Genomic DNA, 18,654 nt, shown 5'->3' on the forward strand with positions numbered 1-18,654 from the left:
ACAGGAAGGGTGCATGTCACATTAGCCAATAAATGAAGACAAATGCTTGGTTTTACATCATCAGATGCCTGTTGCTTATACACTGAACAAGATCTACATAACTCACGCTGGATATGTGCCAAAAGGTTACTGTGCACTCAACCGGTTAACACCATGATCTAGACTTCAGTCTTCACTGAAATTTCTTCCCCACATTACCCTGACCCAAGGTTAAAGATATTACCGTAGCCAGACATGGTACTACTGCATTACTTCCTCCGCTCCATCCATAAACACACAGAGATAAATCTCCAGACATCCTAAAATGTCTGATCCCAAGTGTGCAGCACACAAGCAATAAAACCATTGCACTAAGGTGAAAAAAACAAGGAAACAAAAGACAGATTTTGAGGGAAAATTCTGCAGCAATTCTGAAAGCAGCCTGTAGTATTTTGTTTTCTGTTTGCTTGGCTGTAAGCATACTTCAGAGGGTAGTGGGCTATTTGTGCATCAAGGCCCTCTGCCAAGTCTCTTCCCATCCCTGTGTCATATTTCATCAGCTTGCTTTGCCACTGGGAAACAATTCAGAGTCTGCTGCAGCATTTAATAAAAAACCTACTGAACAAGATGCAAGCTGAAAAGCAGACTTGCTGTCCCAGTGTGTCCAGGTATCACAACCCCTCCCTCCCTGCCTGTAGGGTGACCAGATGTCCCGATTTTATAGGGACAGTCCTGATTTTGGGGTCTTTTTCTTATATAGGCTCCGATTTTTCACACTTGCTGTCTGGTCACCCTACCTGCCTGCCAGCCCCCACTCCACACAAAGAGTTGGGTTTTGCTTTGTTTTTTTAAATGCTTGGGCCCACCCAATGGAGGATTCAAGGAAATTTCTAGAGACTAAACAGAAAATGAAAGTAACATAGAAAAGTAGCAGGAGAATGACAAAGCAAATCTCCAAAGTTCAAGCAGGAGAATGCTTTGACACTGAACTGCTCTAAGAGACTCTACTGTGAGGCAGTATGGCATAAGTCATCCACTGCCTGGTTACACAACCAGCAGACAGATTAGACAGCAACATTTCCTTGTTGTCTTTGTCTTTTGGCAGACATCAGATGGAGTATGGGCTTAAACATGATACTACTTCTTTTGGGAAATCACACCTTGCACCAGCAGATGGACACACTAGTAAACCATCTGAACCTTGAGCTACAAAACCACAGGCAACCCTGATTCAGTTCCCCACCAATAACTCCATACCGCCAATTCAGTACCAGAGACATTTACAAGTGCAAATTTTGAAAATTAGAAAAATACTTAAAAGCAGAGATCTGCAGATATCTGCGGACCATGTCTGCAGATCGGATGTGGATACAAAATTTGTATCCACATAAGGCTCTACTTAAAAGTTGATTTTCATCTCTCTTCTCAAAAATCCCTTTATTGGTTTCAAGTCCAAACAAGCACATTTGAGGCCCTGCATGTTGCCACCTCTTGTCTAAGTTTCTGTCCTCCCTCCCTATTACTATTTACGTGTATCACACCAGTGTGTGAAGCACTTTAGAGACAGGTATGAAAACAAGGCCCCCTCTCTGAAGGATTTATGATCTTACAAACTCCTGATTTATACACGAGATCCTGTTATCTCCTCCCACTTCCACAAACCCCTTGACTTCATTCCTTCAGCTACTCTGCCCTACATCTGGAGCAGCAGCCCTCTTCCAGTATGACAACCCACCTCACTCTTCACTAAATCTCTCCTCAAAACTCACTATTCACCCAGGCCTTCTTCTCCCTAGATGACAAAGTTATAATAATAAATCTGGAACTGTTAAGACAAGTGCCAAACTTAACCAACATTATCCACATGAGTAATCGGTCACGGTTCCAGGGTTAGCTGCTCCTTTGTCTGCTTTCTGGTCTCACTGAGTGCAGTCCCTGGGCCTTGTGCCTTTACATATTTCAGGTGGAATCACACGATTCACCCACTCTTAGATGGGGCCCAAGCCTATGGTACCCCATGTGTTGACTGTGCTTACTTTGCCAAATCCAACTGGGTTCAATACCTGCAATTCTTTCCTTCGGGAGCCTGTAACCTGTGGTGAGAAGAGTGACCAGACAGCCTTCTTAAATTCCAAGTATTGTTGAACAACAGAAACAAAGAATTTTGAGAAAAAGAATTTTAAAATAGAAAACACTACACAAATCTATCTTGCACAAAAGTTTACCACCCCCTGATGGTAACTTAGGCTGGACTAACTTCTTCAGAAACCCCCAGGCAGTGTCTGTGTCATAGTCCCCCAAACAACTATAAACTCTCAAGAGAGTTTTTTTTTTTTAAACCTGCCAGGAGTTCTTTTCATCTGTCCTGGTTCCAATCAGTTTTGTGGGCTCGCTAGAGAGAGGAGGCAAAAGCTAATAGCCCTGGCATTATCCCTTAACTTCCAAATGTTGTATCATTCTTTCCCTTCCTGTCTGTTTTTTCAAACAATCTTCTGTTTAGTTAAATCTATTCATACAGAAAACAAACCAGTAACCAAGTGAACATACAGTACTCAAATTATTTCAGAGCAGCTCCAAATTAGTCATGTAAACTAAATGCCTTCCTTCTCACACCCACCTCTTTTGTCCAGACTTTGGTTAGACTGTAAGCAGCTCTTATTTTCTGTCATTTCAGGCAAATCTATATGAAGTATGCATTTATAGGGTACTTTTCAAAGCACATTTACAGATGTTAATAGAGCCTCATTCTCCCTTACAAGGTAGGCTACTATGATCCCTCTTTTCCACATGGAGAAAAAAAGAGGCAGAGGAGGTAACTTGCTTAAGGCCACACAGAATGGGTAGCAAAGCAGGGAACAGAACGTAAGTATCATGATAACCAGTCCCCTGCTGTAAACACTATGCTATTTTCTCACTTGAGTCTTGATCTTCACAACCAGGCTCATTTCTAACATAGCGAGTGCCCTCCAGAGAAGAAAAGAAAGGAATGTTACAACTGTAGTGTAAGAGAGAATATAGATAATCTGGATATCAATGTCAACCTTCTCAGCTTCAAACTAGTCAAGGGCAAGCTGAACGTGAATGAACTGTGTAGCATCTATTAATTGTGGGCTTCCAATAACACTCCTCTCATCACTAAGTGAGGTCGACATGCAGAAAGGCACTTTGTTTGCCATAAACTCAGCTTCTGAACTAGGGGTATGAACTGAACTGCAGGACAGTATACACCCTATGGGTGAATTTTACTCAAATGCATTCTATCATGTTTTAAGACTTCATAAGGAAAACATTCACAATGGGGAATAAAATATACTATTGCTTAAGTGACTTGTGAGATTAATTCTTGTCTGTAAAGTTCTCTGAAATCCTTTGATGAAAGATACTATATAAATACAGATCAGAGCACAAAGATACTGTTCAAAGTTAGTGATTCATCTCCATAATAGTTCAGTAACTACAGAAATTTACATACTGATCTTTTATTGGCTTCTCCCCATCCCTGTATAGCCACACCACCATCTAGTTACATCTACCTAACAAGAGTATAAGAAACAAGTAAATCACAACCCTTGCTCCTCCTACAGAAAAGCAGAGCAGAAGAGTGATGCAAGAATAAATCAAGAGCTACAGCATTGAATATTGGATGCAAAACAATGTTATACAGAGGCACTTTTGCAGCCTTTTTGAATTCTTCAATAATATAGTTGCTGTGAATTTTCTTTTATTTTATTCTTTGCAGATCCTTGCACAAAACGTCCCCGGGAACTGCAATGCTCGGCTAGGTGCTTCATGTGAAAACAGTTAAGAGAAAATATGCAAAAGAAAGAAACAGCATACAATCATACGACTGGAAGGGACCTCAAGAGGTCATCTAGTCCAATCCCCTGTACTCATGGCAGGACTAAGAAGTATCTAGACCATTCCTGACAGGTATTTTTCTAACCTGCTCTTAAAAATCTCCAATGATGGAGATTCTACAACCTCCCTAGGCAATTTATTCCAGTGCTTAACCACCCTGACAGTTAGGGAAGTTTTTCCTAATGTCCAATCTAAACCTCCCTTGCAGCAATTTAAGCCCATTTCTTCTTGTCCTATCCTCAGAGGTTAAGAAAAACAATGTTTCTCCCTCCTCCTTCTAACAACCTTTTACATACTTGAAAACTTATGTCCCGTCTCAGTCTTCTCTTTTCCAGACTAAACAAACCCAATTTTTTTCAATCTTCCCTCATAGGTCATGTTTTCTAGACCTTTAATCATTTTTGTTGCTCTTCTCTGGACTCACTCAAATTTGTCCACATTTTTCCTGAAATGTGGCACCCAGATCTGCACACAATAAGTTGAGGCCTAATCAGCATGGAGTAGAGTGGAAAAATTACTTTTCATGTCTTGTTTATAACACTCCTGCTACATCCCAGAATGATATTCACTTTTTTTGTCAACAGTGTTATACTGTTGACTCATATTTAGCTTCTGGTCCACTATGACACTCAGATCCCTTTTTGCGGTACTCCTTCCTAGGCAGTCATTTCCCATTTTGTATGTGTACAACCAGGACCGGCTCCAGGCACCAGCGCAGCAAGCAGGTGCTTGGGGCGGCCAACGGAAATAGGCGGCACGTCCGGCTCTTCGGCAGCAGGTCCCTCAGTCCCTCTCGGAGGGAAGGGCCTGCTGTCGAATTGCCACTGAATTATGAAGCAGCAGGATAGAGCTGCCGCCGAAGTGCCACTGATCATGGCTTTTTTTTTTTGCCGCTTGGAGCGGCAAAAACACTGGAGCTGGCCCTGTGTACAAATGATTGTTCCTTCCTAAGTGGAGTACTTTGCATTTGTCCTTATAGAATTTCATCCTATTTACTTCAGACCATTTCTCCAATTTGTCCAGATCATTTTGAATTTTAATCCTATCCACCAAAGCACTTGCAACCCTTCCCAGTTTGGTATCATCAGCAAACCTTATAAACAGAATTGATCCCCGCTCATTATACCCTTCTAGCAAGGTTTGAACCACTGATAACTACTCTCTGGGAATGGTTTTCCAACCAGTTATACACCCACCTTATAAGTAGCGCCATCTACGTTGCATTTCCCTAGTTTGTTTATGAGAAGGTCATGTGAGACAGTATCAAAAGCAGATGAACTACTTCTCCCTCCTCGGTAATGGAACTCTATAACAAGTTACCTGGGGTTGTTCTGCTCCTTACCACTGACCTGCTGATATACAACATACAACACCTGCTGTTTACTTTATTTGCCCCAGCTGCTGGAAAACTGGAGTGGTACTACTGAGACGATGGTCAAAATAGGAAAACACACAACTATCCTGCTGATTCTCAAACAGCAGACTCCTCAATGGGATACCCTTGAGAGAGGGCCAAGGAATTGGAAAGAAGGCATTACAAAATCCCAAGCGAGAGAAAGCTAACACTAAATGTTTTTAGCAGGCATGAGACGTGGTGGCTAAGTGGAAAGACAACAAGTTTTATAACACTGGATGCGTTAATCCATCACCAACTGGCTCGTGATAGACATTCCCTAAACCCATATTTTGACATGAGTTACAGAAATTTTCACTCTTGACTCCTCTTTCAAAAAAATCTATAGGAATTTGTGATTTATGGGAATTTGGATGATCCACAAGACACACACACACACACACACACTGAGGGAAGCCGAAGTTTTTAGTTCAACTATTTCACGTTCCCTGATTAGCAGTCTCCCAAGAACTGTTATCAGAAAAGCAAAATCTTTCAAGGTCTCTGCTGCAAATAGCTGGTTCCAAATACCAAACTGGGTTTTCCAGGAAGGGCAGAGAAATCTACACTGATTTTCTGCAGAATGAATGGCCCAGCTAATAGGCAATATATATGCTGTACCTTACGCAGAGAGAGTGCAAGGGAGGGAAACAGACTCTATGTAAGATTTTATGTAATTGTCACTGCTTTCCACACATGAAAAGGGAGAATCACTTTTCTTCAAGATAGATAAAAAATGGATTTTTAACATCTAAAATTACATACATTTTTCTTTTTAAAAATAAACCTATTTAAAACGACAACCCTATATTAAGACCTACACGTACTATACTAAAATCATTTAAATCAATTTTTAAAAATCAATATTAAGCAAACACGTTTGCTGCCAAAGTTGTAAATAAAGTCTAACCACTGATCTGGTGGAAGTCACTGGCTAAGCAGCTGAAACCAGAGATTGTTAAAGCGCCAAACCAACTTCTGACAGCAGTAGACTTTTGCAGATGCAGAGACCGTATTTTCTTCATTTCAGTTCATTCAACTAGTTCAGTTCAATGAATACTTCACTCAAAGTTGAGAAACCGATTAGAAATTGAAGGAGGAAAGACTGGAAGAGTAAAGCAATCTACGAATAAGAACTGGGTGAGAGGATGTGATCTACTAGTTCTAAAATCACGAAGCATATGGTGACGAGAAACAACACTACGATTTTGTCAGGGAGGCCATGGAATCTGAGACTTCCAAAGACCTCTGTGACTTCAGCCCAGGCGACTGGGAGCTGAATGGTCCCGCCACCTCCCGCAGTGGCAGGGAGTTGTGAGGTACACCCACCTCCTGAGGCAGAGGGCCCTCAAGCTCAAAGTCACCATGGGCCGCAGGGGTTCCCCGCTCCCCGGCTGCCACGGCGGGGCAGGGGAGGGACCCTGGAGAGGGCATGGAGCTCCCAGCCACCCCGCAGATGCCCAGCCCCTTCCCATTTTCTAAGGGATATTTTTTTTGTAAAAGTCAGGGGCAGGTCGAGGGCTTCAGTGAATTTTTTTTTTTTTTTTATTGCCCGTGACCTCCCTGACTTTTACTAAAAATATCCATGGCAAAATCTTAGCCTTAACCAGAAACAATCCATTCAATATATTAACTACAAGTACTAATGCCTTAGCTGAATAAATGTTTTTAAACATGTCTTGATATACTCATTTTTTCCCTAAATATCAGCATATTGTGGTAGTTTTAAGTGAAAAACAATTTCAAAGAGATATTTTTGTCCATTTTTAACTGAATTCCAATTTCCATTCAAACGCAGTTTGATATAAGTCACAAGTTAAAAATTAAGCCAGTAAATACGAACTGAATCATCCACCACTTTCTAACAATAAAAAAATGTAAAAGTCAAGAATGTGAATAAATGCATATTAAACTATATAATGGCTTAAATGTGTACAAATATAATATATCCTGGTTAGCAAACAGTAATACCAACTTTAGTGTAAAGGCTATATTTAAGTTGCAAATTAACATGTTTTAATGGTTACCAACCAATGAGAATCAACCTTTTTAAGAAAATAACTGAAGTACAAATGAAAAACAAGAATAAAATTGATTATTTGAATCAAGATTTTCTGCTTGCTGATTTAAATCATGATTAACATCAGTGATCTAAATTAATCCATGCGGCATTCCTTTAGGAAGCCTGTCTAAAAGTACTAATGAACACATGCATAGTTTAACCATTACCTACCACCCCACCTGCACCAGGGTGAGCATTTTATCTTGCCAAACAACGGAAAGCAAGCTCAGTGACAGAATCAATACCGTGACATTATGAAAAAAGACACAAAAACCCACACAGCCAGCTCCAGCAGCTGAACCATCCTAAGCAGGTGGTCAGAAGCTTTAAGTGTGGGGGAAAGTATTTTGAGAATGTCACAGTGGGAGTCCTTAGCCACTTGCGGCCATGAGAAATAGGCAACAGCATCAGAAGAGCAATACACTTCACAGTGTGACAAAGATATATCAAAGCCCACAAGTGTGCAAAAGATTCTAGTAACACCAGCAACTCCTTAGTTATGCCTCCCATCTATAAATGTCTGCATTAAAATAAAGGAGTATAAGCTACAGAAACAGAACAAGTTCAGGCATGTATTGGATCTCAGCTGGACTAAAATGATAGTATCCTCAATTCCTTCCACTACAGTTGTCTGCCTCCACTTCCATTTCACACCCACCCAATTTTTGAGAGGTCCACAGCTCAACAAGTAAAATTATATGGTATGTCAATCACAGGTTGGAAGTTTATTTTTTTTAAATGGTAAATTATTAGGTTAACTCCCTGAGGAATGAGGGAGGAAAGAAAGTTTGATGGTTTGGGATCTTTTGTACTCTATAAGTAAAAATTGCTTAAGATGGCATTTTGAGTAATCTAACCTATGGTCTCATGATTTTTACTAATTTCAGGGTGTGTGGGTGTAGGGCAGAAGTGGGCAAACTACAGCCCGCGGGACCCTCCTGCCTGGCCCCTGAGCTCCTGGCCCAGGATGCTAGTCCCCGGCCCCTCCCCCGTTGTCCCCCTGCCCCACAGCCTCAGCTCAGTGCGCCACCGGCGCAATGCTCTGGGCGGCGGGGCTGTGAGCTCCTGGGTCAGCACAGCTGCAGAGCCTGGCCTGATCCGGTGCTCTGTGCTGCACAGTGGCATGGCTGGCTCTCACCGGGCAGCGTGGCTGCCTCTCCTGCTGCTCTGGACGGCACGTATGTAGCGTAGCCAGCCACCAGTGCTTCGGGCAGCACGGTAAGGAGATGTGGGAGGGTTGGATAGAGGGCAGGAGAGTTCGGGGGGGTGGTGGTCAGGGGGCGGGGCAGTCAGAGGGCAGGGAACGGGGGGGTTGAATGGGGGTAGGGGTCCCGGGAGGTGGGGGGGCAGTCAGGAAGGCAGGGGGTTGGATGGGGTGGCGCGGGGCAGTCAGGGGCAGGGGTTCCGGGGGCAGTCAGGGAACAAGGAGAAGGGATGGTTGGATGGGGCAGAAGTCCCGGGGGGCTGTCAGGGGGCGAGAAGCAGGGGGGGAATCGGATAGGGGGCGGGGTCCGGGCCACGCCTGGTTGTTTGGGGAGGCATAGCCTCCCCTAACAGGCCCTCCATACAATTTCAGAAACCTGATGCAGCCCTCAGGCCAAAAAGTTTGCCTGCCCCTGGTGTAGGGTTATGTGGAAACATTGATACAGAGATATAATAAACTAGAAAACGGGCTATGCAGTAAATATCAAACAGTCTAACTCAAAATAAAGGACTCAATAGTTGAAATATTTTCTATTCCACATATTGACAATAGAACTGACATTATACTTACACACTGACATCCTGTTATCTATAGCTGAAAAGTGCTGTGGCGTTTTGGTGATAGCACTTCAAGAGCTATCAGGCCGATTACAGGCAGAAAAGCGCCTGTGTAGAAATAACTGTAGCTTATCGACAGCTTCCAAATAACTGTATTGAGGTTAAGTCACACAACAAGAGTTTTCTGACAGCATTTGCAAGCTCAGCCAGCAATCTGGAAAAACTAAATACTAGTCTTGTGGCTTCATGAACCAATCGACAACAAATATTCTTAAATAAGAATGTGTTCAGCAGTTTATCGACCTGGCCAGAGTCAAGAGAAAATACAGTTCACTCAAACAGGTACCATATATTGATTCAGACAGTAATAAGAATATGGCTTTGGTCACTATATTACCCAGAGGAATCTGAAGACACAGGGAACAGAAGTGGTGTACAGTAAGAAGGTGCTTGTTTTTAATCCTATCGCTTCTTTAATAAAACTCTGAAGAACGGCTGACTTGTGGGAAATTTTTCAGAGGGTGGAGAGAAAGGGAAGCATTTGGAAAATTATCCTGCCTCCTATTTCTTGCCTCTTGCTCTTTACTGCAAACAATACTAGCATGGAAATTAGGTCTGAGCATCCTGAAAGACAAGAATGGAGAAGAGTCAGTAAAGGTGCTACACAAGGACAATAACTAGGAGTATAGGATGAAATTATTTGAATTTTACATTTAATATTGAGGAAAATTTCCTGACAGAAGTATTAGGTTGTGGAATATTTCAACAGTTGGTAGGAGTCCCACTGAGAGAGAGAGAGAGTCTGGACAAAGCATTGACAGCAGGGGTCTTCAAACTTTTTCACAGCTTGAAAAATCAGCTACCACAACTGCCCACATGAACATGACATAAGGTAATTGAGTGATGTGAGTGAGATTTTTTATTGAACCATTTTCTGTCAATCACAAGCTGGAAGTTTATTTTTTTTAAATGGTAAATTATCAGAGGATCAATATGGCTACAACAACATTTCATGCAACAATTAGGCAAGTGTATATTTGTAATTGCCTTGATTTCAATTTGCATTTATCTTTTTGGAAAAGGGGAAATCACAGTCAACTTCATTTCATCCCCTCCTTCCACCTGATCTCTCTCAGGTGGGACAGGAGAGCCAACAGATTGTAATGAGCTAGCTCTCCACAGACCTGCTAGCATGTACACCTCTACCCCGACTCGATATAACACGAATTTGAATATAATGCGATAAAGCAGTGCTCCGGGGGGGACGGGGCTGCGCACTCCAGCGGATCAAAGCAAGTTTGATATAATGCAGTTTCACCTATAATGCGGTAAGATTTTTTGGCTCCCAAGGACAGCATTATATCGAGATAAAGGTGTATTCCAAACCAGCTTTGAAACCTCTGCATTAGACTATTTACTCCAGTGAACAATCTCAATTGGTTCAACAGCCAGTGGGGAGAACAGTGGGAATGGACTAGATGACCCAATAGGTCTTTTCAATCTCTAATTTCTAGTGTCCTATGAGAAGAACTCATCTGCTCCCAATGCTTATTTCTTATGTGATGTTATTCTCTGACAGAAGACTGACCCTTGTATAAACAATCATGATCGTCATACACCAAAGTCTCTCACCTCAGATGGTGCAGGAAGCATTTGAAACCAAGTACTTGGATCATGTTTCATGCAAATAACCTGATTAAAAAAGTAGACAAGAGATATAATGATACCTTAAGAAGTGTCTGCAAGTCGTTTTTCCATAAGCGTTTAGAACACTTACTAATTAAATATCTTACACAATAGATACAAGCTCTCAAAGTAGATTGAATCACATCTTGCACACTTGCATCTGAAGATTATTGTATCATTTTTAAAGACTACCACAGTAAATGATAAAGGAAATTTAACAAACTCGTTTGACAAAATAATAGTGAGAGCAGATGAGTGATTTCAGTTGCTATCAAAAACAAGAACACAAGACTTAAAATGAAAATTCAGGTATTTATATAGCACCAGTCGTAAGAGGCCATGATCTTCCACTAAACCAAAGCTGTATCGAGCCGACTGCAGTCAATAAAACTGTAGGCTTGACAAAGTATCTGAGCACAAAGACAGCTATAATGCAGAGACACAAACAGAGGTAAGGTTACACATTCAATCTGACCTTTCACATTTTCTGACAGAGTTTTGTATATGGAATTTCCTTGTTTTTTCTCTTAGGGGGGAACATTTTCCCTCCAAGTGTATTCCTTCCACTTACACACACATTCAAGTAACAGGATATAAAGCTCCATCACTGAGGCAAAAAAAGCAGCTATACACCACTGATGCATCCTAACCAATTTCCTAGAGTGGGCACTTCCTCTCAGAGTACCACTTTTGTCAAGCATACATCTGTCCTAGGAATGCAGCCTAAGGACCTATGTTAAGAGGCAGCATTTGGACTCCCATCTTAACGTATCCTGACAAGTAGTTTTAGTGTCTAAAATAACAGCCACAGTGGGATAAAACTAGATTCTCACTCTGAATGTACACAAACTATGGGGTGTGATGCTGTATGTGAAGACAGAGCACTTGGGCTGTGCCTGACCAATGACATCTAACCAGTTTGCAAGGGAGAGTACCTTTGATACTCTGAACACAAGGGCATAGCAACATATTTACAGCCCACAGTAGGGGGTGACTGAGTTGGTTTGGAGGTTCTTCTGCTTTTCTTCCAGAAGGTTCCAGATGGTTGTACTAGGCAATTGCTTATCTGTGTTGAGGTCTCTCTTGTATAGGGTATTGTGGGTTCTACCATGCTACCCTCCTTTGCAATAAACACACAAGTCAGCTACAAGAGTTAGTGAGTTGTAAAGTACAGCAACTTCTTTAGTAGATTCATCGCACTTACCTCTCTCTTTTTCACTCTCTCGCACGTGACTAGGCTGGAGCAGCTAGGAGCAACTGACCCCAATGCCCGGATAGGTGCTAGCTGACTATGGTGCAATGTACATTAGGGAAACAACCTCAAGTAGTGGACACATCCCTTTCACTGACAGAATGTCGGCCTTTTATTGCTCAGGTTCACAACATGGGAGCCTTGTTAGATCCCAAGCTGCCCTGGAATACCCAGGTATTATTAATAAGAACTTACAGTAGGAGCAGTCATCAGGACTGTGGTGTCATCTGCACCTGGCAAAAAAGAACATGACTTTTTCTTTCCACTACAGACCTTGCTACCATCAACTATAGCTTTGTCACAGTGAGCAGATATTACCACAATGTGCTGCATATGAGGCTACACTTACAGACATTTGAAGGCTTAAGCTGGCGCATAAAGCCGCTGACCTTCACGCAGGGAGCCCATCTCATTGGTGCTCAGAGGTCCGCACTGTCTTTCAGTCAGCTTCCAAGTGGAATTTAAGTTGTTGATTTTTCACCCATAAAGCTCTGAACAGTACGGGTCTAGATGATTAATCATTGCCGCTCTCTCTGAACATTCCATGGTAGATGTAATTTTTGGAAGTGCTTGAGATGACAAACCAGAGGGAGGGGGGGAGGGGAGAGGTGTGTCTAACCGAGGAATGCTAGCAGAGCATTCTCTGTGAAAGAGTCTTCTCCTCAGCCCAGATTAGTAAACTTTCAGAACACAATGCAAGGCACATTGTCTGTGTATTTTCTGAGAAGGGCTGAGGGATTTGGAAGCGCTTGGTGGGAATCTTATTTCGTATAACGGGCTTTATTTCACATGGGCACGCTATGTGCGACTTACGTGCTGAATGGGGGCAAATTATGTTACATTCTTTTATTGTGTTGTTAGAGACGCTAGCTGTGTAAGGTAATACCATTACTGGACCAATTTCTAACTTTATTTTGTGGTGGTATTTCTTCTATTGTGACCTGGCTAAGTTACCTTGTTTTTTCATTTTAAAATTACAAAGCATGTTTATCTTTGTGTTTTTAATTCTGCAGAGTACTTAGGGAAGAGATACCAATATTAGCATTTATAAAGGTAGTTTTCATCCAAAGATCTCAAACTGCTTTATCAAGCTGGGTATCACTATCCTTACTTTACAGAGGACAAAACAGACATGCAGTCTTGGGCAAGCTCATACAGCAAATGAATGGCAAAGCTAAAGCTAGCATCTGGGTATCCTGACTCCCAGTCCAGAGCCCTATCTGCAATTCCTCCCTGGATAGGTGGTGTATTAAATGGACAAAATAAAAATTTGGACTGTTTGGAAGAGCACCCTTGTGAGTTAAAATCATCACCTACACATGCTCATTAGACAATTTCAAAATGCTGACTTTTTACAACCAATATTTTTCCACCAAACAATGGCTCTGCCACAGATTTACCCTCCCTTCACCTCAATTCCCCACTTGTAAAACAAGAATATTTATCACACATTAAAGGGGAGAGGTTTGAGAAGCAAAAATATATTACAAATCTTTGGAGAGGAGATACTATAAACAAAAGCAAAGTTATTCAAAACTACTTTGTCCATGCCAAATTTGAGCATCACAATGTTGACCCTCAAAACAGATTTTTTTTTTTTTTAAGTATTTCTGTTCATATACACATTTCAATTCCTCCAAAGCAGATTTTATTCTACCTTTAAAAAAAATCAATCTCAGGAAAAAGACATACATAGAAAGTCTCAACACAAAAAAGATTTTTCTTACAGAAAGCTAAGAACAAAACAAATTAAGGTTTACTACAATAACACTGGTATTTATAACGGACACCATCTGGCAACCAGTTTTCACAACTGCCAAACCTAAATTAATTGCTACATTTATTAGGCTAATATAAAAAATACTTCAACAGAAGTAAAAAGTAAATATGTCAATAAATACTGCAGGTGTAAGTTATTGTTTTATTTAAATGCTAAATTAAAGGGACTCACCGTGAAATCCCAACATCTAGTTGTATTAAGGCAGGAATTTAAAATTAAACAACACCATCTATTTGAAATCTAGTACATTTTAAAAGTAAATTAAGAGTAGTTTCAGGTCCTACACCTGCCACTTGAATCCCTCCCCTAGCCAATTTTTGTGGTTTTACAAATCACATTTTTCGATTTAAACAAGTATTTCTCTCTCCCCTGTTGCAATCTGATATCCACATAAACAAAAGGGGAAACTAACTACACAAGGGGAAGAGTGAAACTGACTCCACACAAAGAGATAAAGAAAAAAAATGTCATTTTCCTCTAGTCTCTTACTTTTAGAGTAACCTGAATTACCTGTAACAAAAGTGAAATCTTCTGATAGACTGATGATTTTTTTTTTAAATCAGCAGTGCTCATGATTAACTGCACTTCACCCAAAAATTATTTTACTGTATGAACTTTATTCTGCAAGAATTTTCCTGTGGCTAAATAACATGGCTTTACCTGTCCTAAGCACTGACTAATAATTGTCCTAATGCAAGAATAGCAATAAAAGTTTCAATGTATGCACACTACACAGAAGGGATTTTCATACACATTTCTAATGTAGATACAATTAGACATTACTAGGGATTTTGAGGGAAGGAGGGGAACAAGCTCAGACATGTTACTAGTCATACCATATAACACTCAAAGTTCCTCTGGACACCTGAAACTTAACTTTACCACAAAAATCATTTGACCAGAACACTTTTCCCAGTGCTTAAGCCCAAGATGCCAGACGCTTTTCAGTGTCAGTTAGCCAGTTGTCTGGATTACGTAACATCTGGAGGGGGGATGGGAACACGCAGAGTGATAGTTAAATAGGCTATTTAATGAAGGGCAGATTTTATCCCAGATGTGTTGACCATAAAATGCACACTGACTACACTACCCGTGTAATCTCCAACGTTAAGTGATAATTTAGTGCCAAAGTATCAGAGGGGTAGCCGTGTTAGTCTGAATCTGTAAAAAGTCACAGAGGGTCCTGTGGCACCTTTAAGACTAACAGAAGTATTGGGAGCATAAGCTTTCATGGGTAAGAACCTCACTTCTTCAGATGCAAGAGAAGAAGTGAGGTTCTTACCCACAAAAGCTTATGCTCCCAAAACTTCTGTTAGTCTTANACAGAGGGTCCTGTGGCACCTTTAAGACTAACAGAAGTATTGGGAGCATAAGCTTTCATGGGTAAGAACCTCACTTCTTCAGATGCAAGAGAAGAAGTGAGGTTCTTACCCACAAAAGCTTATGCTCCCAATACTTCTGTTAGTCTTAAAGGTGCCACAGGACCCTCTGTGACTTAGTGCCAAAGTGACATTGATAGAACTCAACTTTCAGCACCAAGCAAGAGTATCAAGTCTGACAAGAAGCTAACCCCATCATACACCTTTTTCCCCCTCAATCACAAAAAGCTCCTCACCAAAACCCATGTTGTGGTGGTGCCGTTTTCAGAGAACACACAGCAAGCACCTAAAATAAAGCCCAAAAAAATGGAGCAACTTGGATTTTGTGGTCCAAGGGGCAATACTGAGAAACTGGAACAATCCAAAAAGAACCGAATGGCTTATAAACAAAGGCAAAGTTCTAAGGAAGTGATTTAGAAAAATGGAAAGAAAGTAGATAAAGTTCAATTAAATACTGAATTCATAGCTTTTGATCATTAAGGGAAAAAAACCTTGGAAAACTGTGCAATCTCAAGATGTACTCTATCTGCAGTGTTTTCACTATATTCCTAATAAGGCAGGAGGCTGTTTCTTAAAGCAGTGATTCTCAACCAGGGGTACATATATCCCTGGGAGTACTCAGAGGTCTTCCAGGGGGGTACATGAACACATCTAGATATTTGTCTAGTTTTACAACAGTAGCCCAGTCAGTACAAACTAAAATTTCAGATAATTATTTGCTTATATGGCTCTGTATACTATACACTGAAATGTAAGTACAATATTTATATTCCAATTGATTTTATATTATATTGATATAGTAAGAATGAGAAAGTAAGCAATCTTTCAGTAATAGTGTGCTGTGACACTTATTTTTATGTCTGATTTTGTACGTTTTTAAGTGACGTGAAACTGGGGGTAACAAGACAAATCAGACTCTTGAAAGGGATACAGTATTCTGGAAAGGTTGAGACCCACTGTCTTAAAGTACCCTTAATTTAAAGTTTCCAACAAGCTACAATGTGCCCTCTCTGCTGCTTGGTATATTGAACTGGAAAAATCAGAAGTTTAAAGGTTACTTAAAGTAATTCACTGTTTGTCCAGATTTTTCTGACAACTGCCAAAATATTTTCAAAATATCTTCCCACCCCCAGCTTGCAAATTTATAATAAATTCATTTATCAGCATGTCCAATAAGTTTACAAATGAAATACCATTGGAAGTGCCCTCCAAAAACACTTCACAGCTCTGATTTGTTACAGCATGGTACTTTATCAACATGCAGGCAAGCAACTTCAGGTTTGATCATGGTGTAACAGATATCCTTAAAGAGCGGCTTTCACTACTGTTGTGAAGGAAACAGTTTTCACTACAATATAGTTAGTTGGTTTGTTGGTTTTTTAAATTTGTGTATGTGTACAAGAAGAGGGGAGGTGAAGTCCTTGGTCTTCCACATGAGTGCACTGCCATTGACCCTGCTGTGCACGTCCCCTACAACCTGCTGTAGATGTACATTAATCATAAGCTGGGAAGAATGGGGAATTGAAGAGCCATCTCTAAGGCTGAAGTGAGTTTTTTGTCTTCCTAAGAGAAGAACAAGCAACTTGGTAGTGAAACCAACAAACTGTTTTCAGAATATATTGAATACACTCTTCCCACCCACCACCCAAACCTAGAGGGCCACTGTCTTACGTTCCCTTGGGACTGCTTGTATGTATTATACAACTATAACTTCCACGTTGCCTCAACATGCCAAAGAACAAGGTTTTCCTTTAAAGAAAGCTGGTTCAAATTATGGCCTAGGTCACAAGCAAAAAGGGGTTTGGCCGTTCCATGCTAGTACCCCAGATACCTACAGTAGGCTGTATTTGCCCATTATAGGTTCATGACCAACAGTCAGGGTGCTGCAGATTTGGATTGAGGTGCACTGGCAGAGCTGTGGGGTGTCCTGGGTCTGGCATAGTAAACGATGCTACAGATCAGGATTGTAGCACACTGGTAAGTTTACACGAGGGAAGTTTCCACAGCACCTGTCAGCACACTTGGCTCAAGGCAATGCTATTAAAATCCCTCACTTTCATGGCCACTAAGTTCACTTAAAGGGGGATACACGAGAAACTGGAGCCATATTCCATGAATCGGTTGTACTACGTTCAAATTAATGAACATTTTCCTCCTTACATTTTCCAATCGATAAGACCCCATCAGCATCAGTTCCAATCCCTTTTTACTAAATTCACATACTAGAAACAACATTAAGGATGTGAATTTAGGCACACAAATTAGAAAATGTCAGTCTAAATGTTGACCAATTTCAAATTTCTTTCAGTACTCCCAAAACCATTTGACTACATGCAGAATGTGTTACTTATGTTATTTATGTTTACATAACTTCTTTCATACAAAGATGAAACAGTCTGATCTGAGTACAAGCCAGCACCCAAAAAAACATTTATAACTCAAACTCATGGCAAAAATGCTTGACTAATTTTGTTGAAAATTCATTAATAAAAACAGGTGCCCGAACTGCTGACACCAGGTTTCACCCAAAAGTTAGTTTTATGACTGATTTATTCATGCCTGAAAACAGGATTTTATAAAGGAAGCAGTGACACAAAGTATTAAGTGGCCAAGTAATATTTCTGAAGACAAACGTGTCTTCCTAACAAAAAATCAAAATTATTACAGAAGCACAACAAAATCCCTTTAGTCACCCATGATAATTTCTGAGTTCACAATGTTGGCCTATGAAGTTATTCTTCCAAGAGAAATGCAATGTACAGGGAAAAGCCAATATTACTCTGAAACAAACCCCACACGTACTGCAGACAGTTTGTATTTATGTTACTGTCCCAAAAAATTTGCATAGGAAATATTTTGTCATGAACACACTTGTCCTGAAGAAACTCACCACTTCTTCGCATGACACCTTCCCTGGATTCAGGAGACTAGCTTAAGATGGATCCAGCATTTGCTGATCATTCACCCTTTCTTCACTTTCCAAAAAGGCAATCTCCAGTGTCATGTGAAACAGGGCTCTAGACAAATGCGCGGCTAAATATTACACTGTTTTCATGTTTATCCTTTCAACAATTTCAAAAAAAAAAAAGTTTGCTCACTTTGTAAGAGGGACTTTTTTTCTAGCTGCCACCTGGATCTGTAAGTCAAACTTGATCTTTCTGCCACTGATGTTTTAACTGTGACAAGGAGCTAACAACTGAAATTCAGCCAATGACTTGGTTGTGATGGTTCAGACAGGACTCCAGATCACTTTCCCATAGCCTTGTGAGCTCTACGAGGAACATAGGAGTAATTTCTCTTACCGAAGTCAGTAAAATGTGCTGGGAAAGATGCAGGGGAAACAAGAGGGTGCCACATTTTTTATTATAATTGCCTACCCTAGGAAAGCCTGCAGGACTGTGGGAGATGATGTCAGCAAGACAGGGTACTAATGCCTCATTGGTCCTTCCAGCAGTGTAGATACAAGTACTTGTATCCAAGTGGAAGGTAGAAACCGAGCTCCCC

The 18,654-nt window shown here is 40.8% G+C and overlaps 1 protein-coding gene across 3 annotated transcripts in view; it reads right to left on the reverse strand.

Annotated features, from left to right (window-relative positions):
- The window catches only part of ILRUN (inflammation and lipid regulator with UBA-like and NBR1-like domains), a 50,424-nt gene that overhangs the window by 30,842 nt on the left and 928 nt on the right, over positions 1 to 18,654 (reverse strand). Inside the window, exon 1 of one of the 3 annotated variants that reach the window (XM_034767428.1) lies at positions 10,686 to 10,746. The exons of the other annotated variants lie outside the window; for them this stretch is intronic. Within the exon in view, the coding sequence (XP_034623319.1) occupies positions 10,686 to 10,729 (44 nt within the window). The 5' untranslated portion in view covers positions 10,730 to 10,746. Of the gene's footprint in view, positions 1 to 10,685; positions 10,747 to 18,654 lie in introns of those variants that run through there. 3 annotated transcript variants of the gene reach the window in all.

This window comes from Trachemys scripta, chromosome 4 (genome assembly GCF_013100865.1).
Source record: "Trachemys scripta elegans isolate TJP31775 chromosome 4, CAS_Tse_1.0, whole genome shotgun sequence".
Classification (NCBI taxonomy): Eukaryota; Metazoa; Chordata; order Testudines; family Emydidae; genus Trachemys; species Trachemys scripta.